Source organism: Seriola lalandi, unplaced genomic scaffold (assembly GCF_002814215.2).
Source record: "Seriola lalandi dorsalis isolate HSWRI2012SDOR001 ecotype SW California unplaced genomic scaffold, Sedor1 jcf7180002054391, whole genome shotgun sequence".
In the NCBI taxonomy this organism is placed as follows: Eukaryota; Metazoa; Chordata; class Actinopteri; order Carangiformes; family Carangidae; genus Seriola; species Seriola lalandi.
Window position 1 is genome coordinate 132,030 of NW_019524944.1, and position 18,382 is coordinate 150,411.

Here is an 18,382-nt window from a genome sequence, read left to right on the forward strand (position 1 = left end):
GTGAAGTCAGTTTTTACTGTGAGACATGACGCTCCATTTAAGAGATTTGATAATGAATTCAGCCACGTTAAATATCTTACACCTCATTATTACAGCTGATGTAAATGAAGCATGATTCTGCAATTGTGTGGCATATTTCTTAAATTAACAGGACACTGGTTTTAACTGTAGGAGACATCTCACAACATTGACAATAAAACAAAATGTGCTGAGGTGTTGAAGTTTTCTGACTTTTATTACATTCTGAGCAAAGTGAAGTTGTAATGATTGTGTCCTTGTAAAAAATGAAGCACAGGAGGTCACAGCTTTGCATTATCGTCCACTGTAAATAGGTCAATGATACAGCAAATGGAAAACTCACTGCTCTGAAAACAGCAGCAGCACTGGTTAGCGCCATTTTTAATTTAACCATCTACCGTTTATTTCATGACCCTATCTCTATTTCTGAGGCCACGTACAGTTTTATAATAATACATGTAAATTATGCTCTCTGCACTGCATATCCCAGAAGGCTGCAGGTCTGTCCCTGAGCTCTAACTTTACAAGGACTGTTTGATCAGTGATTAAAAAAAACGAGAAACAAAAGTACTCTGTGGCAGTTCTGAAATGTCTTCTTTTTCTGGCTTTTAGTAAAAATAAATGATGACATATCAGTACAATTACTCATGATCACCTTTGAGGTATCTGTTTTGTTGTCTGTCATGATTGTCCAGTAGCCACTCACAAGGTATTTCTGGCAATTGCATTAAGAGTGCGGACTTTGCTCACATCTGCCACCTTTAGGCCGTACTCAGGTGCTGAGAAAGCAGCTCCCATATTCACACAGGTGTTCCTGCACATGGAAACATCATGTCTTAGACAGCATCAAAAAAAATCAAAAACCAATTTATCCCTTATAGTTGCAAAAAATCATTTGATGTATGTAAGCATGGCTAATTTAAACATACCTGAACTTCATAGAAGAATCTTTACTGGAGCGGGCTGAGCAGTGAAACTCTTGAGCCCCTGATCCCTCTAAAATTCTCTGCAGGTTCCTCTCTGTGATACCCCCTCCTGTTATAAAATAAATCATTAAATAAACAACTGAAAACAACTAAAAATACACATATAATTAACATAATGTAGAAAAAAATAAATGCACTAACCTGGCATGATGGTAATTCTCCCTTTAGCCTGTTGAGTGGAGATGATGATGTAAGAATGGTAGAGAGGGAGAGACATGAGATGCTAATCTACACTGACTAAGAAATACAGTTAAACCATGCAAACATATATGCATGCACAGAGTTTACACATATACATTATACATACTTGATCAATGATCCGTTTGATGAGAGGAAGTCCCTCCAAAGCAGAGCTGTCACAGCCACTTGTCAACACACGCTGGAACCCTAATGATACGAGAGTCTCCAGAGCGACTGCTGGGTCGTGAACCATGTCAAAAGCTGCAGAAGAAGCAATATCACAATATACAACAAAACTGAGTTGAAGTTGAACTGTAGGGTACTTGTTTTTTTTATTATATATCAGATCAAACACGTTCAACTGACTACATTGAAAATACAGATGCCAAAGTGCATCCCCAATGCAACAGAAGTCAGTTTACCTGTCACCACTGCATTAAGAGGGACTACACCTGTGATTTAACTGCATGAACAAGGTTATAAAAGAACCTGTGAACACCACAGCTTCCTCAGGTTTGGCCTAGGTTCTATCTAATGCAACATGGCTCCCCATGATGAGGAACAGCTTGTGGGTAAGAAACCAGACTGTGAGACTTCACAGAGATGGGAGAGCGTTCAAGAGCAGCAGGAGGTTACTGAACATAAGGTGAAACACGCACGATTCGCTATTTACACAACCTTGCTTTAAAAAACTGACACATGTACTTCTGACTTAGCACAAGGATCATTTGTCTTTTCAGTGACTGTTCAGAGAGTGTGAAGGACATTGCATGAAGTCAACCTCTACACATGGCATCCACAAAGAAAACAACTGCTCACAAAACTACACAAAAGGTGAAATTTTGATAAAAAAAAAAAAAACATGAAAAGAAGCCAGATGAATGTTGGCATCACATTCTTCAAGTTTGTTTGGAACAGATGGGGTCCACCAGCAGCTGAAAAGCATCATTTATGAAGAATAGCAGAACATCTCTCCATGTATTTGGGTAAGATTGGTCTCATTTACACTGTCATCAACAATAAAGGCGGATATACAAAATAATATAAAATAAACAAAGAGAATCTCAGTGATGAAGGTTGTACAGAATATAGTTGCAGTTGTTTCGTTGTATTTTATTTAGGTAATCATTTCTGTCTTTCAAATGAAGTTGATTCATTCTTCTTGGGCTTTTGCTCAAAAGAAATAAATGTGTATTAAATTGGCAGGATTTATAGTTTCTTTAAAATTTTACTGATATTGACCAGGTATGAACTGACTTTTGTTGTACTTTGTATGTGAGCTGAGATTCAATATTATGAGTCTCTCTGCACCTTTTACTTGGGAACACTATTGAAAGAACTCCACAGTGCTTTTATTCCATTGTGGCTTTGTGATATTTTTTCAGTTGTAATTGCTATAGTGGCAAAGAATTTTAAAAGCTCGTGATATAAAGGAGAAAATGTTACCTCGGTGGAAGGTGAGAGGCAAAGGACGAGCAGCAGCTGTTGAGGAAAAAGTGAAAATCAAGATAATGTAAAACCTCAAAGATTGCAATTTAGACGAATAGCACATTCTGAACATTTTTCCTCTCTCTGTGAGCCTGCAATTATTAAGAGTCATATTCTGTATCATTTCATAGTGTCAATTCTGAGTAACTGCCAACACAAAGCCAAAGACTATCACACAAATGTGAGCACACACTATCACACACAAACAGCAGACTAGCACAGTTGAACTTAGAGTAAAGTTTTCCATGACCTGTTATAACTGCCAGCTAAGATGAAAATAAACACAATTTCTGCGACTGAATGTTGCGATTTTGACCCTTCAGATTTTTATGATTGAGTTAATTTCTACTACTTCAGGATATTCAATGCAACACTTGTGAAGCTGCTTTTAAATCCTTAAGTTTTCTATACGATGCAAGATATTTGAAACTCTTACAGTAAAATATGAACAGAGCAATGATATGATTAAGTTTAGATCTATGGCTTTAATGTATACCAGGCCTTACAAAGGCCTTTGTTTTGTTTTTGATAACAAATATGTGATTCACAGACAGTAAGTCTTTAAGTATGCCAACTTGGATAACTGCAAACCCCTGCAACTGGAAAACCTTTTTAATACTGTCATCATTAATGTTTTTAATTATACCTATCCCCAAGGAGCAGTGTGTATGTGTGTTTTTATAATCTTGGTGATATTGAGGAACAATATCTTTTTGTATTTCATTGCCATGTGGATAATGACCTAAGGCATCCAATAAAGATAAGGATTCCTGATTTGTTTTGGGTGTGTGAAGGTAATATATTGAAATGGAATTTCAGTGGAGAGGTTTTTGTTTTGGCAAGACTTAAGAGAGATTCGATTTAGACTTAAAAGTCTGGCAGCTAAGGCAAAGTACTCTGATAGATTACTCTGTATCCTTGATTATTGGACATTTCTGTTTGTTTGTGACTTTGTCTAACTGTACATCATGAACTGTTGCTTTTGTTTAGTGCCTTGTAAGCGCATACATAGCGGATCAAATACACAGGCAGACAATACCCAGTAACTCCATGCAGAGCTCTGCATCCACCCGTCCATCCTCTGTCAGGGCTCCCAGCACTAATCCATCGGCTCCATGGCTCTTCATCAGCTCTATGTCCTTCCTCATCACCTCCACTTCCTGATCTGAGTACAAGAAGTCCCCTCCACGAGGCCGTATCATCACATAGACTGGAATTTTGACATACTGCTTCACGACCTGCAGCAAACCTGTGGCAAAACAAATAATGGTTCCATACTGTATGTGAGACTGTGTGCTTGCCTGGTTTGGGTTGTGCGGATATCTGTGCAGAAGGGAACCCTGCTCACCTACACTGGGAGTTAGCCCGCCCTCCAGAAGACTAGAGCACAGCTCAAGTCGACCTGCACCTGTGCAGAGAGGCAAACACTCAGACTGCACCTACACAACATACCTTAATGGCCATGACCTTTGAGAAATGAAATGACAATGCTCAGTACTGAGTACACAGGTGTTTAAGAACAATTACTGTCAAATCTGCCTGAAGCAGCACTAAAAATGCGTTAAATGACGTGTCCTTTCTTTCAAGTGTGACTCCCTGTATTTCCTCTTTAGGTCTTGGTGAGTATAGTGGACACATTACCGACCTCCTCGTTCAGCATTGACAGCAGACTCCACGGAGTCCACACACACCTCCATCAAAAAGCTCTCTGCCATACTGACTGTCTGGACTGAGAGACACGAAGACAGACAGGCAGACGGAGACAGAAAGAGATTCACTGTGAATGTGTTAGCTAGCACGTCCACAATCCTTTAACAATTTTAACTTCTACTACAACAACAGCTACCTGTCAATTCCTCTTCCTATCGATTCATGGCACCTTATCAGTTGTTTGGAAGCGTCACTGCATCAGTGCATGTTGTTTGGGTGACTGATTCACTACTTACAGCTACAGACAGCGACAACAGTGGATCGGCGTTTTCCGGATCGTTACATTTACTACACGCGGTTTAGCGGGTGGGAGGTGCTATACTGGCTACGCCGCACCACTGAGACAAAGGCAGACATGTGACCGCCCATGTAGGATACGCTAAGAAACAAACAAACATCCACCAACCACCATGGCATCCCGTCCCTTCATGATAAAATTTATAAAAAACAATATTTTTTGTTATTGTTCTCCCTGATATAGTGTTTTCCGTCTAAGAAAATAAAAAGCAAAAAACCCCCCAAAAAAACAAAAATCTAATTTTGGTTTGCTCGTCGTGTTGTTGTGACGTCAGGAGGTCAAAGTTGAACTGTGCATGACAGCTCTTAGGAAACATGGTTTTGTAACAGCCGGTAACAGCTTTAACCTCATCCTTTATCATTTACCAGCTCAGCTCCAGCGGACGACTCAGGGCTCAAAATGTTACTGTCTTCAATACGGACATCGATGTTATGCGGTTGCAGAAGCGCCAGCAAGAGATTTCAACAAAGCAGTGTGAGTATATAACTGAACGCTAGCATTAGCTAACTATCTGGATAAGCATGAAAAGGTCAGGCAGTGAACAAGTAACTAATATATGTCAGATGTTGTCAAAAAGCTAACCCATCATCCAACTGCCTTGTGTTTCACTCTGCTGTTGTTTTCAACGTATATTTAAGTTATTTAGGTTATACAACGTCACCTGACTCTGCTGCAGTCACGTACGCATGTATCACATAACAGTAAATAACCTCACCATCATCCCGATGTATCGTAAACTGTCAAACCAACATTAGAGCTCTAGATTATCAAAGAACCCACATTATGAAATTCTTAATAACCTAAATGTACTTATATTGCCATTTTCAATTACAAAATGTCCTGAATCTCTGACCGCATCACTTAGTCAAAAATATTCATAATTATCCCTAAGGTTTTCGGTGTGGTTGAGGCCATGGGTCTATGCAGCAAAGTTAAGTTGTTCCTCACCAGCCTCAAAATAACATTACTTTATTGACATTGCTTTGTACATGTTGGTGTTTTAATGGTGAAACAGGAAAGGGCCTTCGATTAATTTTTGCCACAAACCACACGATTGTCTAAAATATCATTGTATTTTGTAGCATTAAGATTTCCCCTAATGTGAAATTACGGGCATAGCCCAAACTGTAAAATTGTCCACATACTTTTGACCACTTTGTGTAGTGATAATTACATCACATGTGAGGTAAAAGTGGAATTTCTTTCTCGTATTTTTAATCTTCTTCCTCCCTCTCCTTTCTCTAAAATATCAGCGGAGTCCACAGCTACGACAATGGCTTGTGAAGAGAGGTCAGAGTACCATCACAGCAGAAGCCGAGACATCCTCCACCCTGTCAGCAGCCTCTGTCCCCAATGCAGCTACAAATCGCATAGTAGGTCGCTGGTTACTAGGCTGCAGTGGGTTGGTGGTCGGGGCTGTTGTGTTGGGTGGTGTCACAAGGTAAAAGTGATTTAAGAGTGATATGTCTGTGTATTTAACAGTCCTTGTGTTTTAGTGTTGTGAATAGGCACTTACTGTGTATGTGCATCAGGCTAACAGAATCTGGGCTTTCCATGGTTGACTGGCACCTGGTGAGAGAGATGAAGCCACCTCAGTCGCAAGCAGAGTGGGAGGCTGAGTTTTCCAAGTACCAGCAGTTTCCTGAATTCAAAATGTAAGGCCCCATCTTTTCTGTTTCTTTTCTACCTTATCAAGACACACCATGTCACCAATAATCAAAACATGTTTGGAACCTCCTATCATTGTGAAATTGATTGACATGTCTTTTTGATCACAGCCTAATGCCTGACAACAACCAAACTTGTGTTATATATATATATATATATATATATATGTGTGTGTTATATACACACACGCACACACACAAATGTGCTTGTGTGTGTATTTACAAGCAGGTTTTTACAATTATGTAACTGAACACAACTCAGTGTTATGTTGTATACGAAATTATAGGTTGGGTCTTTGATGTAAAGCTGAATTATCTTTTGTCATTATGTTTTCCCAGAATGAACCATGACATGACTTTGCCAGAGTTTAAGTTTATTTTCTACATGGAGTGGGGTCATCGTATGTGGGGCAGACTGGTTGGACTTGCGTACATTCTCCCCACTGTTTACTTTTGGAGGAAAGGATACTTCACTCGCTCCATGAAGGGGAAAGTGCTGGGGCTTTGTGGATTTGTCTTCTTCCAGGTAAGAGTCAGTGCAGCAATGCTGATGGTAGAGGATCATAGGAAGTTAATGCCTACCTCACTCTAGTGTTAGTATTTTCTAGAGCAGGTTGGTTGGTGCACTGATTTATTTGTCACAATTAGTGCAAGTTTGTAGTCAAGTTGTATGGATATCAAATTAGATTAAAAAACACATGAATGACTGTGTCATTGCGTGTGTCCTCTCAGGGCCTTCTGGGATGGTACATGGTAAAAAGCGGTCTGGAGGAAAAGCCAGAGTCTCATGACGTCCCGCGTGTTAGCCAGTATCGCCTGAGTGCTCACCTTGGTTCAGCCTTGCTACTCTACTGTGCCAGTCTCTGGACGGGGCTTACAATGATGCTGCCTGCACACAAGGTACAGAGGCAGTCTCTTGCTTACATTCCAAACACATGTTTTAAGTTCCTGCCTGCAAGAAATACAGTTCTAACATTGGCCTGTGTGTGCTAAATACATTTTGTCACACATTTTGTTTATGGTTTTTTAAATTCATGCCTGTTCTTGGCACCTCTGTCTTAGATTGCAGAAACCACACGTCTCATGCAGCTGAGGAGGTTTGCCAAGGGTACTGGTGGACTTGTCTTTCTCACAGCTCTTTCAGGTACTGTTTGATGTATTGTCAGTGCAGTATCAAAGATATAATTCTTTTGAGATAGGAATGATCCCTAGATCTGTAGCTGCAGTCTTCATATTTGAAGCTTAAGTACTACAGCACAAATTAATATTTTATAACTTAATACAGAGCATATTAAGAAAGTCAAAGAGGGTATGAAAAAAATATGCAATGTTTTTTGTTGTTTCTATTAAATTAAAGGAAATGCTTGGACATTTAAGTTTGATATGTAGAAAATCTACTCCTGTAGACTGTACAGATAATAAAAAATTAAAAGTAAACAATGCACACACAGATCTAGATATAAGTGTGTCTAAAATGCTTTGTTGCAGGTGCTTTTGTAGCTGGTTTGGATGCTGGGCTGGTGTATAACTCCTTCCCTAAGATGGGAGAGCGATGGATCCCTGATGATCTGCTGGCCTTCTCTCCCACCCTCAAGAACTTCTTTGAAAATCCAACGACTGTGCAGTTCGACCACAGAATTCTGGTGTGTCCTCATTTCCGTAAAGAAATAACCTTTTATTTTAAATTTAACATAATTTGTACCCTTCTCCTTTCCCATTCAGTCAGCAGCCGGTTGTTGACAGCCTTCCCTTGTGCTTTTTCTTCTAGGCGATCTCCTCTTTGACTGCGATTACAGGCCTCTATCTGTTCTCAAGAAGGATGGTGCTGCCCAGGAGGGCTAAGGTCGCCATCAGTCTCCTTGCAGCAATGGCTTATGGACAGGTAGGCTGTCAGTCAACACAGAAACATATAAACTCAGTCTATTACTCTTCAGTGTGATTAAACTAAAACAAACTTTATTTGCACTCTTCAGGTTGCCCTCGGTATCAGCACACTTCTACTGTATGTCCCCACTCCACTGGCAGCTACTCACCAGTCTGGCTCTGTGGCTCTTCTCTCACTGGCCATTTGGGTTCTGGCAGAACTCCGCAAGATGCCCAAGTAAATGCCTGCTACTTTATTGGCAAATCCAATCCCTACTGGCCACGGCTCAAGCTTTTAAGAGTCAGCAGTGGCACTGGGAACAAGGCATTTAGAAACAAGTGAAAAAATGGCAGCGTTAAAAACTGAGATGTTTTTCATTTAACACATTTTTATGCATCTGTCCTGCGGTAATGCAAAGTAAACCTCATGTGGTGATATTGAAAGCAGAGGTGTTATTTTGATAATTGCTCACCGTTCCACTTTCCATGAGGTATCGACTGAACCATTTGCGGACACATCATTAAAAGATACCACCTGAATGCGACGTGTTCTGGTTTTCAAGGAATATACACAAAAGAAATGCAAAAGCAAAAACGAGCAAATTTTCATTTTCTGTCCAGCTTCAATGCTGTGTCATTAAAGCTGGACAGAAAAGTGAAAATTTGCAGGGTTTTCAGTTAAGGGTACATTTTCGGTTTGCAGCCAGCCAGAGGTGGGCAGGAACATGTTAAGTAGACTGAATTGCTGTTTTTGTAACGGGATGTTTGAAAGAAAATTTCACTACGAAGACATTACTCACCTGTTGCCTTGTGTCTGTTCATACACTGCCTGTTGGTTGAATTAGATGTGGCAGTTGGGATTATGTATAATTATGTATATTTAAATTATGAACCATTTCTTGTTGACATTGTGTTGGTGGATTATAAGATAAAAAAAAAAACAAAAACATGTGTAATCTTGATTGTTGCTTTGTACTGTATCTTTAGACATGTAAAGCTCTTATTTTAATAAAGACAATTATGTACAGTCTTTAAAATTCAAACTCCAGTCCATTTTGCATAGTAACTGTGATTTTTATTGTCTCTGTACAAAATATACACATTTTAAATACGTAATGCAACCAGTTGAGGCTAGATAACTAGACAGTCAGTACAACGGGTTAGTAGGTTTTCATTGTTCTAGACACAGTACATGCGGGTATAGACAGATTTAACTTGTGGTCAGGAATGGAAGTTAAAAACTGTTGGCAAGGAACAATCAGAGCCAAACCCCTTTTTTTCCTAGAAAAAAAAAATTTGAAGAACAGAAAAAAAGGAATTGCAGAAGTGCATATTTTCATCAGGGTCTCAGTGCACCCTTACTGTGTGCTCTGAGTGGAATGAGAAGTTGGATGAGGAGCTGATAACGTAGAGGAAATTATTGCTATTCCATGATAATCTCTGCGTTTAAAAGACACTACAGCCTACTTCACTATGGCTTGAGCGCCTCTGGTACTTATATCATCTTGGATTTAAGAGTTGATCTAGTGTGAAAAGGACCAAATTATTAATGGCTAAGAAATTTTCTTAAAAAATAAATTATTCATAAGAGCCTGTGGGTTCACAACCTAAAATTACACTTCAGTTTGGACTGTGTGCAGGTAAACCACATTTCCAGTTAACCAAACTAACACCCTTTTATCTCTGATTGCCCCTTGTCCTATGTACTACACAGCATCTCCCTCTCCCTTCACCCACGGATGGGCTATATGTCTTAACTTAGAGTGGCTTTATATACCTCTTAAATCTTCTCTTTGGTGTTACAGAGAGAGGGAGAATAAGGAATGGAAGGCTGGGCATAAAAAAAAAAAAAAAACTTATTAAACCATGTCTCTCTCACTAACAGTACACACCCACATACTATGCCTCTTTTAAATTGAATGAGCCTAATTTAATGCAACAAGGGTTTTGAGATTTTTTTTTTTTTTGAAGTGGTAGGACCTGCTACAACCACATGACATTTCCGATTACAAGAAGTTCACAAATACAATCTGCAATCTAATAAATTCCCCTTGAATGTATATTGATAGACGAGTACGACTGTGGTATGCCAGTCTCATGTTTGCGACAAGCTGGGATGGTCGAAACATCTCAACTATAGTGCAATCCCCACGCTGTACTGCCTAACATCACACCACTGGGAATGCTAGAAAATGTACAACAGTCAATAGACACCTACAGCTAGACCTGTAATAGTTTGGAAGGCCGGGAATTATTCTACCAGAATCCCATGAATGGAGGTGGGTGTTGTCCCATTAGAGTCTTACATAGGTAAGATGGATGACATCTCTTTCTGTTACACATGCACACACACATACACAAAGGGTGAGGCACCTGTGAATGACTAGGAACAGCAGACAGACAAGCAGACTTTGGAGTATCTCTGTAAATACATAATTGGATATTAGTGACATCATCATGCGATACTGAAATCAGTTCCTCATGGAAAACAACATGTTTGAACCTCCATGTGTAAAACAGGATCGCTTGGATGTCCATTTCGTCAGTTGTTCCCTCAGGAAGTGTCTTTCTCTTTCTCTTCTCTGTCGTCCACTAGATGGTGGTAGATTCATTTCTATTGTCATTGCCGTTGCGTCAGTGCTCTAGCAGCTCCAGGGAGGTGTCACCCACATGCACAGAGGCAGGATCCGATTCACAAATCCAAATCTTAGCCATCACTGGGAAAGGGGGAAAATCATCTTAGGTCACGGTTTGGGGATAACTGCTTTCCTCTGAGTTCAGCCATTACAAGCTGCGATAGTTCCTCCATCAATAATAACAACAATAATAATAATAAATAAAAGTTCAGATAAAACAGGTGGGGAATCTTGTGCGTGCCTGTGAACCCGCCGCTTGCCCTCTTTCTCTGTGTCTCTGGGGTAAAACTAAGATTCTGCATGATGAGGAAGGGAGTTGGGGAAGCTCCATTGTTGCTTGGAGAAATGCCACTGGGGGTCCAGGAGCCAGGAGGAAGGAAAGGGCCCCTCAGTGCCCTCAGGACTCACAGCTCTCAACAGAGACACAAGCACGCTTGCAAGTCAGGAAACGGCAACACACACACACACGCACGCACGCACGCACGCACGCACGCACACACACACACACACACACACACAACTCTCAAACTTTTCAATCCTGATTCCTCTTGCGCGCACACACACACATACACTCTCCCCTCCCTGGTGCCAGCGTCCTAACTGGTTCAGACTCTTAGATGACATTGTCAAACAGCTGCATTGACTGCATGATGTTCTCATCCTAGACAGAGAGAAGAGGTTTGAATAAGGAGGCGGTGTCACGTCTCACCTCAATGATTCCCTGGAAAACTAAATTTCAGTTTTTACTGGCCTACCTTTTTGCAAGACTCAATGAACTCCTCTATGGTGACCACTCCGTCTTTATTCCGGTCCATTTTCTGAAAGAAAAACAGCAGCAGAGATTTACTTCACTGAAAGTTCAAGAATTTTGTACATTATATTCTTTTATAGAGCAATATATAGAGGTTTGTGGTTTTAAGCAATCATAAAATGAGGGGTCAATAGAAAGTAAAGACTGCTGAGTTTAACCTGGAAGAAGCTCTCCACATGTTCTCTTGGGGCATCATCCTGCATAGTGGGGTATGTGTACTTCCCCATCATGTCATAGATGGATTTCATGATGTCCAACATCTCCTGCAAAGTAAAGAAAGAATGCCAGGCTTTCAGAAGTACAGAGCTTAGAGTCCTACATGCACGATCTTTTTGGATATTAAGTGGGTTGTTTTCCACCTTGTGGGATTAGAAATTACTCACTAGTATGACACATATGAAATATTATACACTCTTTTATGTTATGAATTAAATATGACATCTGTGACCATTTTGCTCAGTCTCACCAGAAAACAACTTGGTTATATCATAATCACATGAGGCCATATATGCCACAGCGTATGTTTGACATACTGGAGCAGAGTTCTAAATTTTGAAATAAAAGTTGATGTATTCAGTGATCAATATCCCGGCAGACAATGTCCACACACAGAGTAACAAGTTATCAAAAATTGGACAATGAGGACATTTCCTCATCATCCCAAGGCTGGAGCTATTACTGCAAGGATATTAGAGCTACTGTATCTAAGCACAGTGCAACATGTGTGTGTGAGTGTGTGTGGGTGTTACCTCTTTGGTGATGCAGCCATCCTTGTTCAGGTCATACAGGTTGAACGCCCAGTTTAGCCGATCATTAATGGTCCCTCTCAGGATGATGGACAGGCCAAATACAAAGTCCTGAGATAGAAAGGGAACAACTGACTGTATTGTTTTGGCATTTCTTAAATCATGACACAGTAAGTGAAGTCAAATTCTTATCACAGCAATAATCTCTGTGGACAGGTGTTTAGAGGGAACACATTTACGTGGCTACAGCTGTGGTGGCGAATTTTCCTGGAGCAACATTTTTGCTTTTATCGCTCAAACACACAAGAATACAACTCACCTCAAAACTAACCGAGCCGTTCTTGTTAGTGTCGAAGGCTTCAAACAGGAAATGTGCATACATACTTGAATCTGCAGAGGTGGAGACGTATGGTAACGCGTGTGCCATCAAAACATGAAGCAAAGTCTTTGAAGAGCTAGGATTAGCAGAGAGCTAAATATAGCCTGGATATAAAAATAATTTCAAATACAACTGGAGGCGAGTGGTTAACATTTCATCAACCTAAATATCATGGAATGAAAAATTGCCTTGCCTGGCAGTGCATGTACTATAGTCCCTCCCGAGCACATTTATAATGAGCTAATTATGTTCATTCCATTGTAATGAGGAAAAGGTACATGTATACCTCTACAGGATCAAATGAATGATTTTGTTTACATTTTTACCTGAAATGTATTAAATGAATGAAGACAGAAGGAATGGTGTAAGGGAAAGTATTATGGACACAGCTGGAGCTCCTTAGGTTCAGTGGTCGGAGCTGACAACTCACCTCCCTGAGGAAAGAACTGGGAGTAAATGTTCTTAAAGTTCTCCTCATTCACCACACCACTCGGACACTCCTGGGATACAAATGTGAATTGAGAAAACTCATTAGTTCCTCTAGCACAGAATATATATATATATATATATATATATATATATATATATATATATATATGTAAAGGGCTACACGTCAACTTCAGCTCTCGCCAGACTGATTCTGCTCTGAACTCCCATAATGATGCAACCAGAGCCAGATTTCATTTTTTGATTTGCAGTTTTTCTTATTACTTCAGCCAGACCTACATTTTTGAAGCCCCTGTAGAGGACTTGCAGCTCCTTCTTGGTGAACTTAGTCTGCTCCTGCAGCTTGTCCATGCTTTCAGGGCGATGGCACACAGTGGATAACTCAAAATCATCTTCCACGCTGTCTGTGTGAGGGAGAGACCAGTGTTAGTTCGCATGAATCATCTCCACACCCACACAAAGCCTCCAGAGACTGCCATGACCTGGCCGACATACTGAAGTCATCAAACTGATACCGAGCTCCTCATCCAGTACAAGTCTTACATAGAGCAAAATAACACATTTTTTTTCATAATAATGTTAATTCACTGAGGGAAAATGTGAGTGAATGCAATTTTCTATATATATAATCATGACGGCACAAAGCCAAGCAATTTCCACACACCTTTGTTCCAGCATAAGCTTTATTTCCTTACTTCCTATCACAAAGCAAAACATGGTGAGTACAACATCTTTAAATTTTCTTACTTTCAAATTCAAGTTTACTAAAGAAACTGGTCCTGCACTGAGGAAAGAAAGTCTCCACCACATATTCCTCATCCGATTCTCAGTCCATGTGTTTCTCCAAAAATAACTCTCAACTCAAAGTGTGTGCCATGTCTGATAAGTTCCCAGACCTCTAGAACCTGTTAGTTTTGACCTCACCTTAATATCTCACACACGCACACAAACACACACACACACACACAGACACACTTTCCACTGCCCAAGGGAACAGCACAGTCATCAAATCCCAAAATACAAAAACGGGTCAGACCCATTAGCCACAATAACACCAGGGTGTTTTTGAGTTTGTGGGGTTTGAGTGAATTCCTGTAGGTGGGTTAATGTGTACACTGAATGTTTTCGGCAGCTGCGCGCACATGACGGCATCCACACAAGAGGCCGGACAGATGGAAGAACGTAGAGATGTATAGAGAGTGAAGGAGCACTTGCTTTGACTGATAGAGGGGGCAGCCGAGGGCTTGCAGCACGGCAGCAGCTTGAGGAATCGCTGCTTTATGGTTTTTTTGCTTTGGCTGGTGGAAGGATTACCTGCAATCACCAACCATAGCATAAAGGTTAGAGACACACACACACACATACACACACACACACAAACACACACATGCACGCAAGTCTGTGATTTCATTCTGTTTTCTCAGGCACACATGCACACGTGTCCGTAAAAGTACAAACACACTCCATGCAACGGACAGATGCAACAATGAGGCAAACTGGTAATTGCCTGCTGACCTGGTTTAGCGATGGGAGACCACACATACCACTTCAAACGGTAGATATCATCGCACAACAGCAGCACAGCGTGACCCCTAGAAACGCACAGCTTCCCTCATCAGTCTGGCTCTCGTATCGCATTGCCACATTCAGTCGACTGTATGAGGTATTAGAAAACCCAGTGGAGAGTGTCAACTTCTAACAAAAGTCAAACATCAACAGTTTTAATTCACAATCGGCTTAAACAAGGACATCGTTTCACTTCATATTTGCCAGTACTGCAAAACCGCCTCAAACCAGAGCCCATCATGCCTCACACCACAGCACCAGTCCAGCTCAACGCAAACCTCCTGATGCCCATTTACAGAGTAATAATGAAAATCAGGGAGAAGTAAAACAAATACACACACATGAACCACATACTTACTCTTGCCTCTTAGTTTCCATGGTAACAGTCCCCTCACCCCTTTCAGCAGGACCCCTGCAGTCTGACGGATGAAGGCCGTGATGGGTTGAAAACTAATACCACCACAGTACCAACACTGACAACCCACCCCGTTGTCTCCCTGCACCATGGGGCCTCAGGGACTGTGGTCCTCAATACCTAACAAGCTCCGGTGTGATTCGGAGCCAGAGGTTGAGCACATTGTCCAGTGGATACCAGATTAATACATCCAGTCGCCTAGCAAAGGCGAATGTGAGTGAGTACATTATCTTTTTCCATAAGGACCTAACTGCTGACCACAATACAGAAATGAATCACAAATACAGTGGCCAACAGCCATAGGTACAAAAGTTACTTTTCAAGTAAGACACAGGAGACTAATTATGCCAGGAGTAATGCTGTATCTCCATCTGCTGAGGAAGATCATGTGATTTGATCAAAAGCTCCAGACTAGCTACCAAATGACCCTGAGGTGAGATTGTTTTGTTTACTTATTGTAACTTCTTTATATACTGCTGTTGGTTTGCTTTACTGCATGCATCATACTTTTATAAGTTCACCATAAGCTTTTATAAAACCTGATATTCAAACTGATTCACAACTGCAGCTGTCAAATAAATGTGGGAGTAAAATTTCAATTTGCAAGATATAGCTGAGGATAAGTATAAAGTAGCAAATAAAACTGGAAATACTAGTAAAGTCATAAAACTGTACATGCACATAAACATACTTGGATACTTGCCACTGCTGCTTAAGATGTATCTAATGGGTACAGCATATCTAAAGTTTGGAAAGTGTCTGGCATAGCATCACAGATTACAGTTTTGATGAAGTATCTAATAGCAACTGTTGTGAAATTTGTTTTTTAAGTAACCTGATTGTTCTGAAAGCCTGTGTAGAGATTGGTACGAAAACAAACAAACAAACAAAAATGATTTGTATGCGTCTGCTCTGCATGGAACACTGAGCTTCAAATATTTGCTTAGATATGTTTGTTGTCAGACAGGGACACCTTTTCCTCCCTCACTGTTTGACAAGCTTCTCCATCTCCTTCTGCTTCCTTCTCTTAATGTTTGTCCTTTGCTGGTGATGAGGTTTCTTGCTTGTTGTGATGTCTTTGAGTAAATGTGCTACGGCTGTCTTGGCAAAGTCTCTCTTGGAATAGAGATATTTGATCTCAGAGGGATTAACCTAATTTTAATAAGCACATGTACACAAGTGCATCTCTTTAAAGGTCCCTATATTTGATAAAAACATGCCCCCAAAACATCTGTCTATCTGTGTCTATCTGTATCTATATATCTATTGGTGCTGAGCTGCAGTTTCTTTCTCTTTCACAGTTGTTTTAAAGAACACTATCAAATTACAATCTATAAGACACAGTACTCAATATGGAAGTTGCATCTAACATTAACATACTACTGTGGTTGAAAACAAGTAGGTTACAGCACTCCTTCCGCTATTGAAGTAACATGTGATCAATTTGTTCTCCGGCCTTTGAAGTTAAAATTGTTTTTTTGAGTGGCACTGACAATGAGACCAGGAATTCTTTCATTTTAACCTGAGTTGGTGGAAAAGTTAAAAGAGACCAATAGCTGGTCTGATGAGGATGGCTGTTGTGCAGCATTATGACACTTGCACCGTGAGCCCTGTGGTGATTGAGCAATTAGTGTTCAATAGTTTCCTCCAGGGTACACTGACAGACCATCACAAACTCTTCAGGATATAAGGAAAACAGCACTATTTTTAGCTTGATGGCAACACATTTTTGACAATATCCAGTAACTTTTGAAGGAGCTTCATGTTTCATGAACCCAAGAGATCTGAGGATTTTCTCAAGGCACAGAGAAACCATGCAATATCCTCAGCTGAAGTGAAAGCAGCAAACACATTACAGTTCTGAGCCACAGTGATATGGTACACTGCTGATGCAGATGCAGACTGGTTGTGCAGATCTGTAGGCCCCCCTGACATCTCGTGATGAGAGAAGTAGAACTGTAGTTTTCAGAAATATTATCATCAAATTAAAACTTCCTGTTGGTTCAGTTGGTTCTTCATTTGCCTGTGGTTTCAAATGAGGCCTGGGACTTGTACCTAATGTCATTAATCTCCTCCCACCTCTCCTGCCTATCCTTATCTAGCTATATAGTGATACATTCCCATAAAGCTGAGGGACTCACAAGAGGCAAAAACAAAAGAAAGAACATGCAGCAAGAGCAAAGATATCCTGACTTTCAGCCCCTAATGTAGCTTAAACTCCAAAAGCACCAGAACCTACATTTCCCATGATGCACATTTTTTTGCTAGAGCCTCATCTGGTAAAAGTGCTCCTCCAGTTTATCATGCAGGCTTTAAAATTAAAATGTGTGGCCTCAAGGTGAAGACATGGAAAGGCCCCCGCCCCCAGGCCTCCTCCTCTTCCCCTCTCCCAGAGACAGAAGTGAGCAGACTGATCTTGATATATAAAATTGTTGGAGGGCACATCTTAATCACAGTAAAAACCAAAAGTAAAATCCATGGTCGATAAAATATTTTACACACAGAACATTTTAGATGCAAGTAGTTAAATATTGAATGATAAATTTTAGAAATATCTTCTTCCTACATAAGAATGTGTTTTGTGGACATGAATTATTCATTCAAATGTATTTGTTTGGAAGTTTTGAATCTCATTTGTGTCATAAATGCAGCAGTTATAACATTCTGCAACTATATGTGAGTTAGAAAGGTGTGTACACTGCATGTGCTTTGGTATTTCAGTCTCAGACGAGGCTATACACACACACACTCACACACACACACACACTACGCAGGACTATAAACAGATGTGAGAAACATGACAACTATTTAACCCTAAAAACACTTCAGAAACATACACAGACACCCCCCCCCCACCTTTCCAGCTGAGTGTTTTCCTCCATCATATTAATCATTTCTGACTTCTCACTCAGAGCCTCTCTCTTGCTTCCTTACGGTTTCTCTTACCTGCCACGGAAATGTCGATGAGCCCCAGAAAGTGCATCAGTTTGAGGGAGCTGCAGACCACCAGGAGGATGCCCACAGTCTGCAGCCCCTCCACCTCCCACTTGTTTTGGAAGAACAGATGCATCCTTTCCCCCCTTCCTTTCTCTTTCTCTGTTTCTGTCAACAAAAATCTTTCTCTTGCCCCAGGGCAACCACGCCCCCCTCCCCCCCTCGTTCTCAGCTCCAA

General features: G+C 40.6%; 3 protein-coding genes across 6 annotated transcripts in view; 1 reads left to right on the forward strand and 2 right to left on the reverse strand.

Moving 5' to 3' along the window:
- Window positions 1-216: 216 nt before the first annotated feature.
- On the reverse strand, window positions 217-4,670 carry cutc (cutC copper transporter homolog (E. coli)). 2 transcript variants are annotated; one of them, XM_023409426.2, is made up of 9 exons: window positions 4,519-4,670; window positions 4,318-4,401; window positions 4,021-4,080; window positions 3,712-3,921; window positions 2,631-2,666; window positions 1,312-1,445; window positions 1,146-1,173; window positions 948-1,053; window positions 217-832 (listed from the first exon to the last, which is right to left on the reverse strand). In XM_023409426.2, the coding sequence occupies exons 2-9, from the start codon at window positions 4,385-4,387 to the stop codon at window positions 721-723; spliced, it is 756 nt and encodes a 251-aa protein (XP_023265194.1). In that variant the 5' UTR covers window positions 4,388-4,401; window positions 4,519-4,670; the 3' UTR covers window positions 217-720. The 2 variants fall into 2 exon arrangements, with proteins under 2 accessions (XP_023265194.1, XP_023265195.1); XM_023409427.2 differs by having other exon boundaries at window positions 4,318-4,449; window positions 4,519-4,647.
- Window positions 4,671-4,960: 290 nt separating this feature from the next.
- cox15 (cytochrome c oxidase assembly factor COX15) lies at window positions 4,961-9,247 on the forward strand. The gene is made up of 9 exons (XM_023409406.2): window positions 4,961-5,154; window positions 5,934-6,121; window positions 6,213-6,335; window positions 6,687-6,873; window positions 7,080-7,247; window positions 7,410-7,491; window positions 7,836-7,990; window positions 8,116-8,229; window positions 8,321-9,247. The coding sequence occupies exons 1-9, from the start codon at window positions 5,080-5,082 to the stop codon at window positions 8,450-8,452; spliced, it is 1,224 nt and encodes a 407-aa protein (XP_023265174.1). The 5' UTR covers window positions 4,961-5,079; the 3' UTR covers window positions 8,453-9,247.
- A 16-nt stretch (window positions 9,248-9,263) lies between these two features.
- LOC111657297 (A-type potassium channel modulatory protein KCNIP2) overlaps window positions 9,264-18,382 on the reverse strand; it is an 84,386-nt gene continuing 75,267 nt past the window's right edge. For 2 of the 3 annotated variants that reach the window (XM_023409408.2, XM_087174888.1), the window contains exons 2-8: window positions 13,509-13,633; window positions 13,213-13,282; window positions 12,723-12,793; window positions 12,407-12,514; window positions 11,816-11,920; window positions 11,602-11,664; window positions 9,264-11,507 (exon numbers count right to left, since the gene is read on the reverse strand). In XM_023409408.2, the coding sequence (XP_023265176.1) occupies window positions 11,460-11,507; window positions 11,602-11,664; window positions 11,816-11,920; window positions 12,407-12,514; window positions 12,723-12,793; window positions 13,213-13,282; window positions 13,509-13,633 (590 nt within the window). In that variant the 3' untranslated portion in view covers window positions 9,264-11,459. Of the gene's footprint in view, window positions 11,508-11,601; window positions 11,665-11,815; window positions 11,921-12,406; window positions 12,515-12,722; window positions 12,794-13,212; window positions 13,283-13,508; window positions 13,634-14,444; window positions 14,544-18,382 lie in introns of all 3 variants that reach the window. The other variant, XM_023409407.2, reaches the window with a different exon arrangement.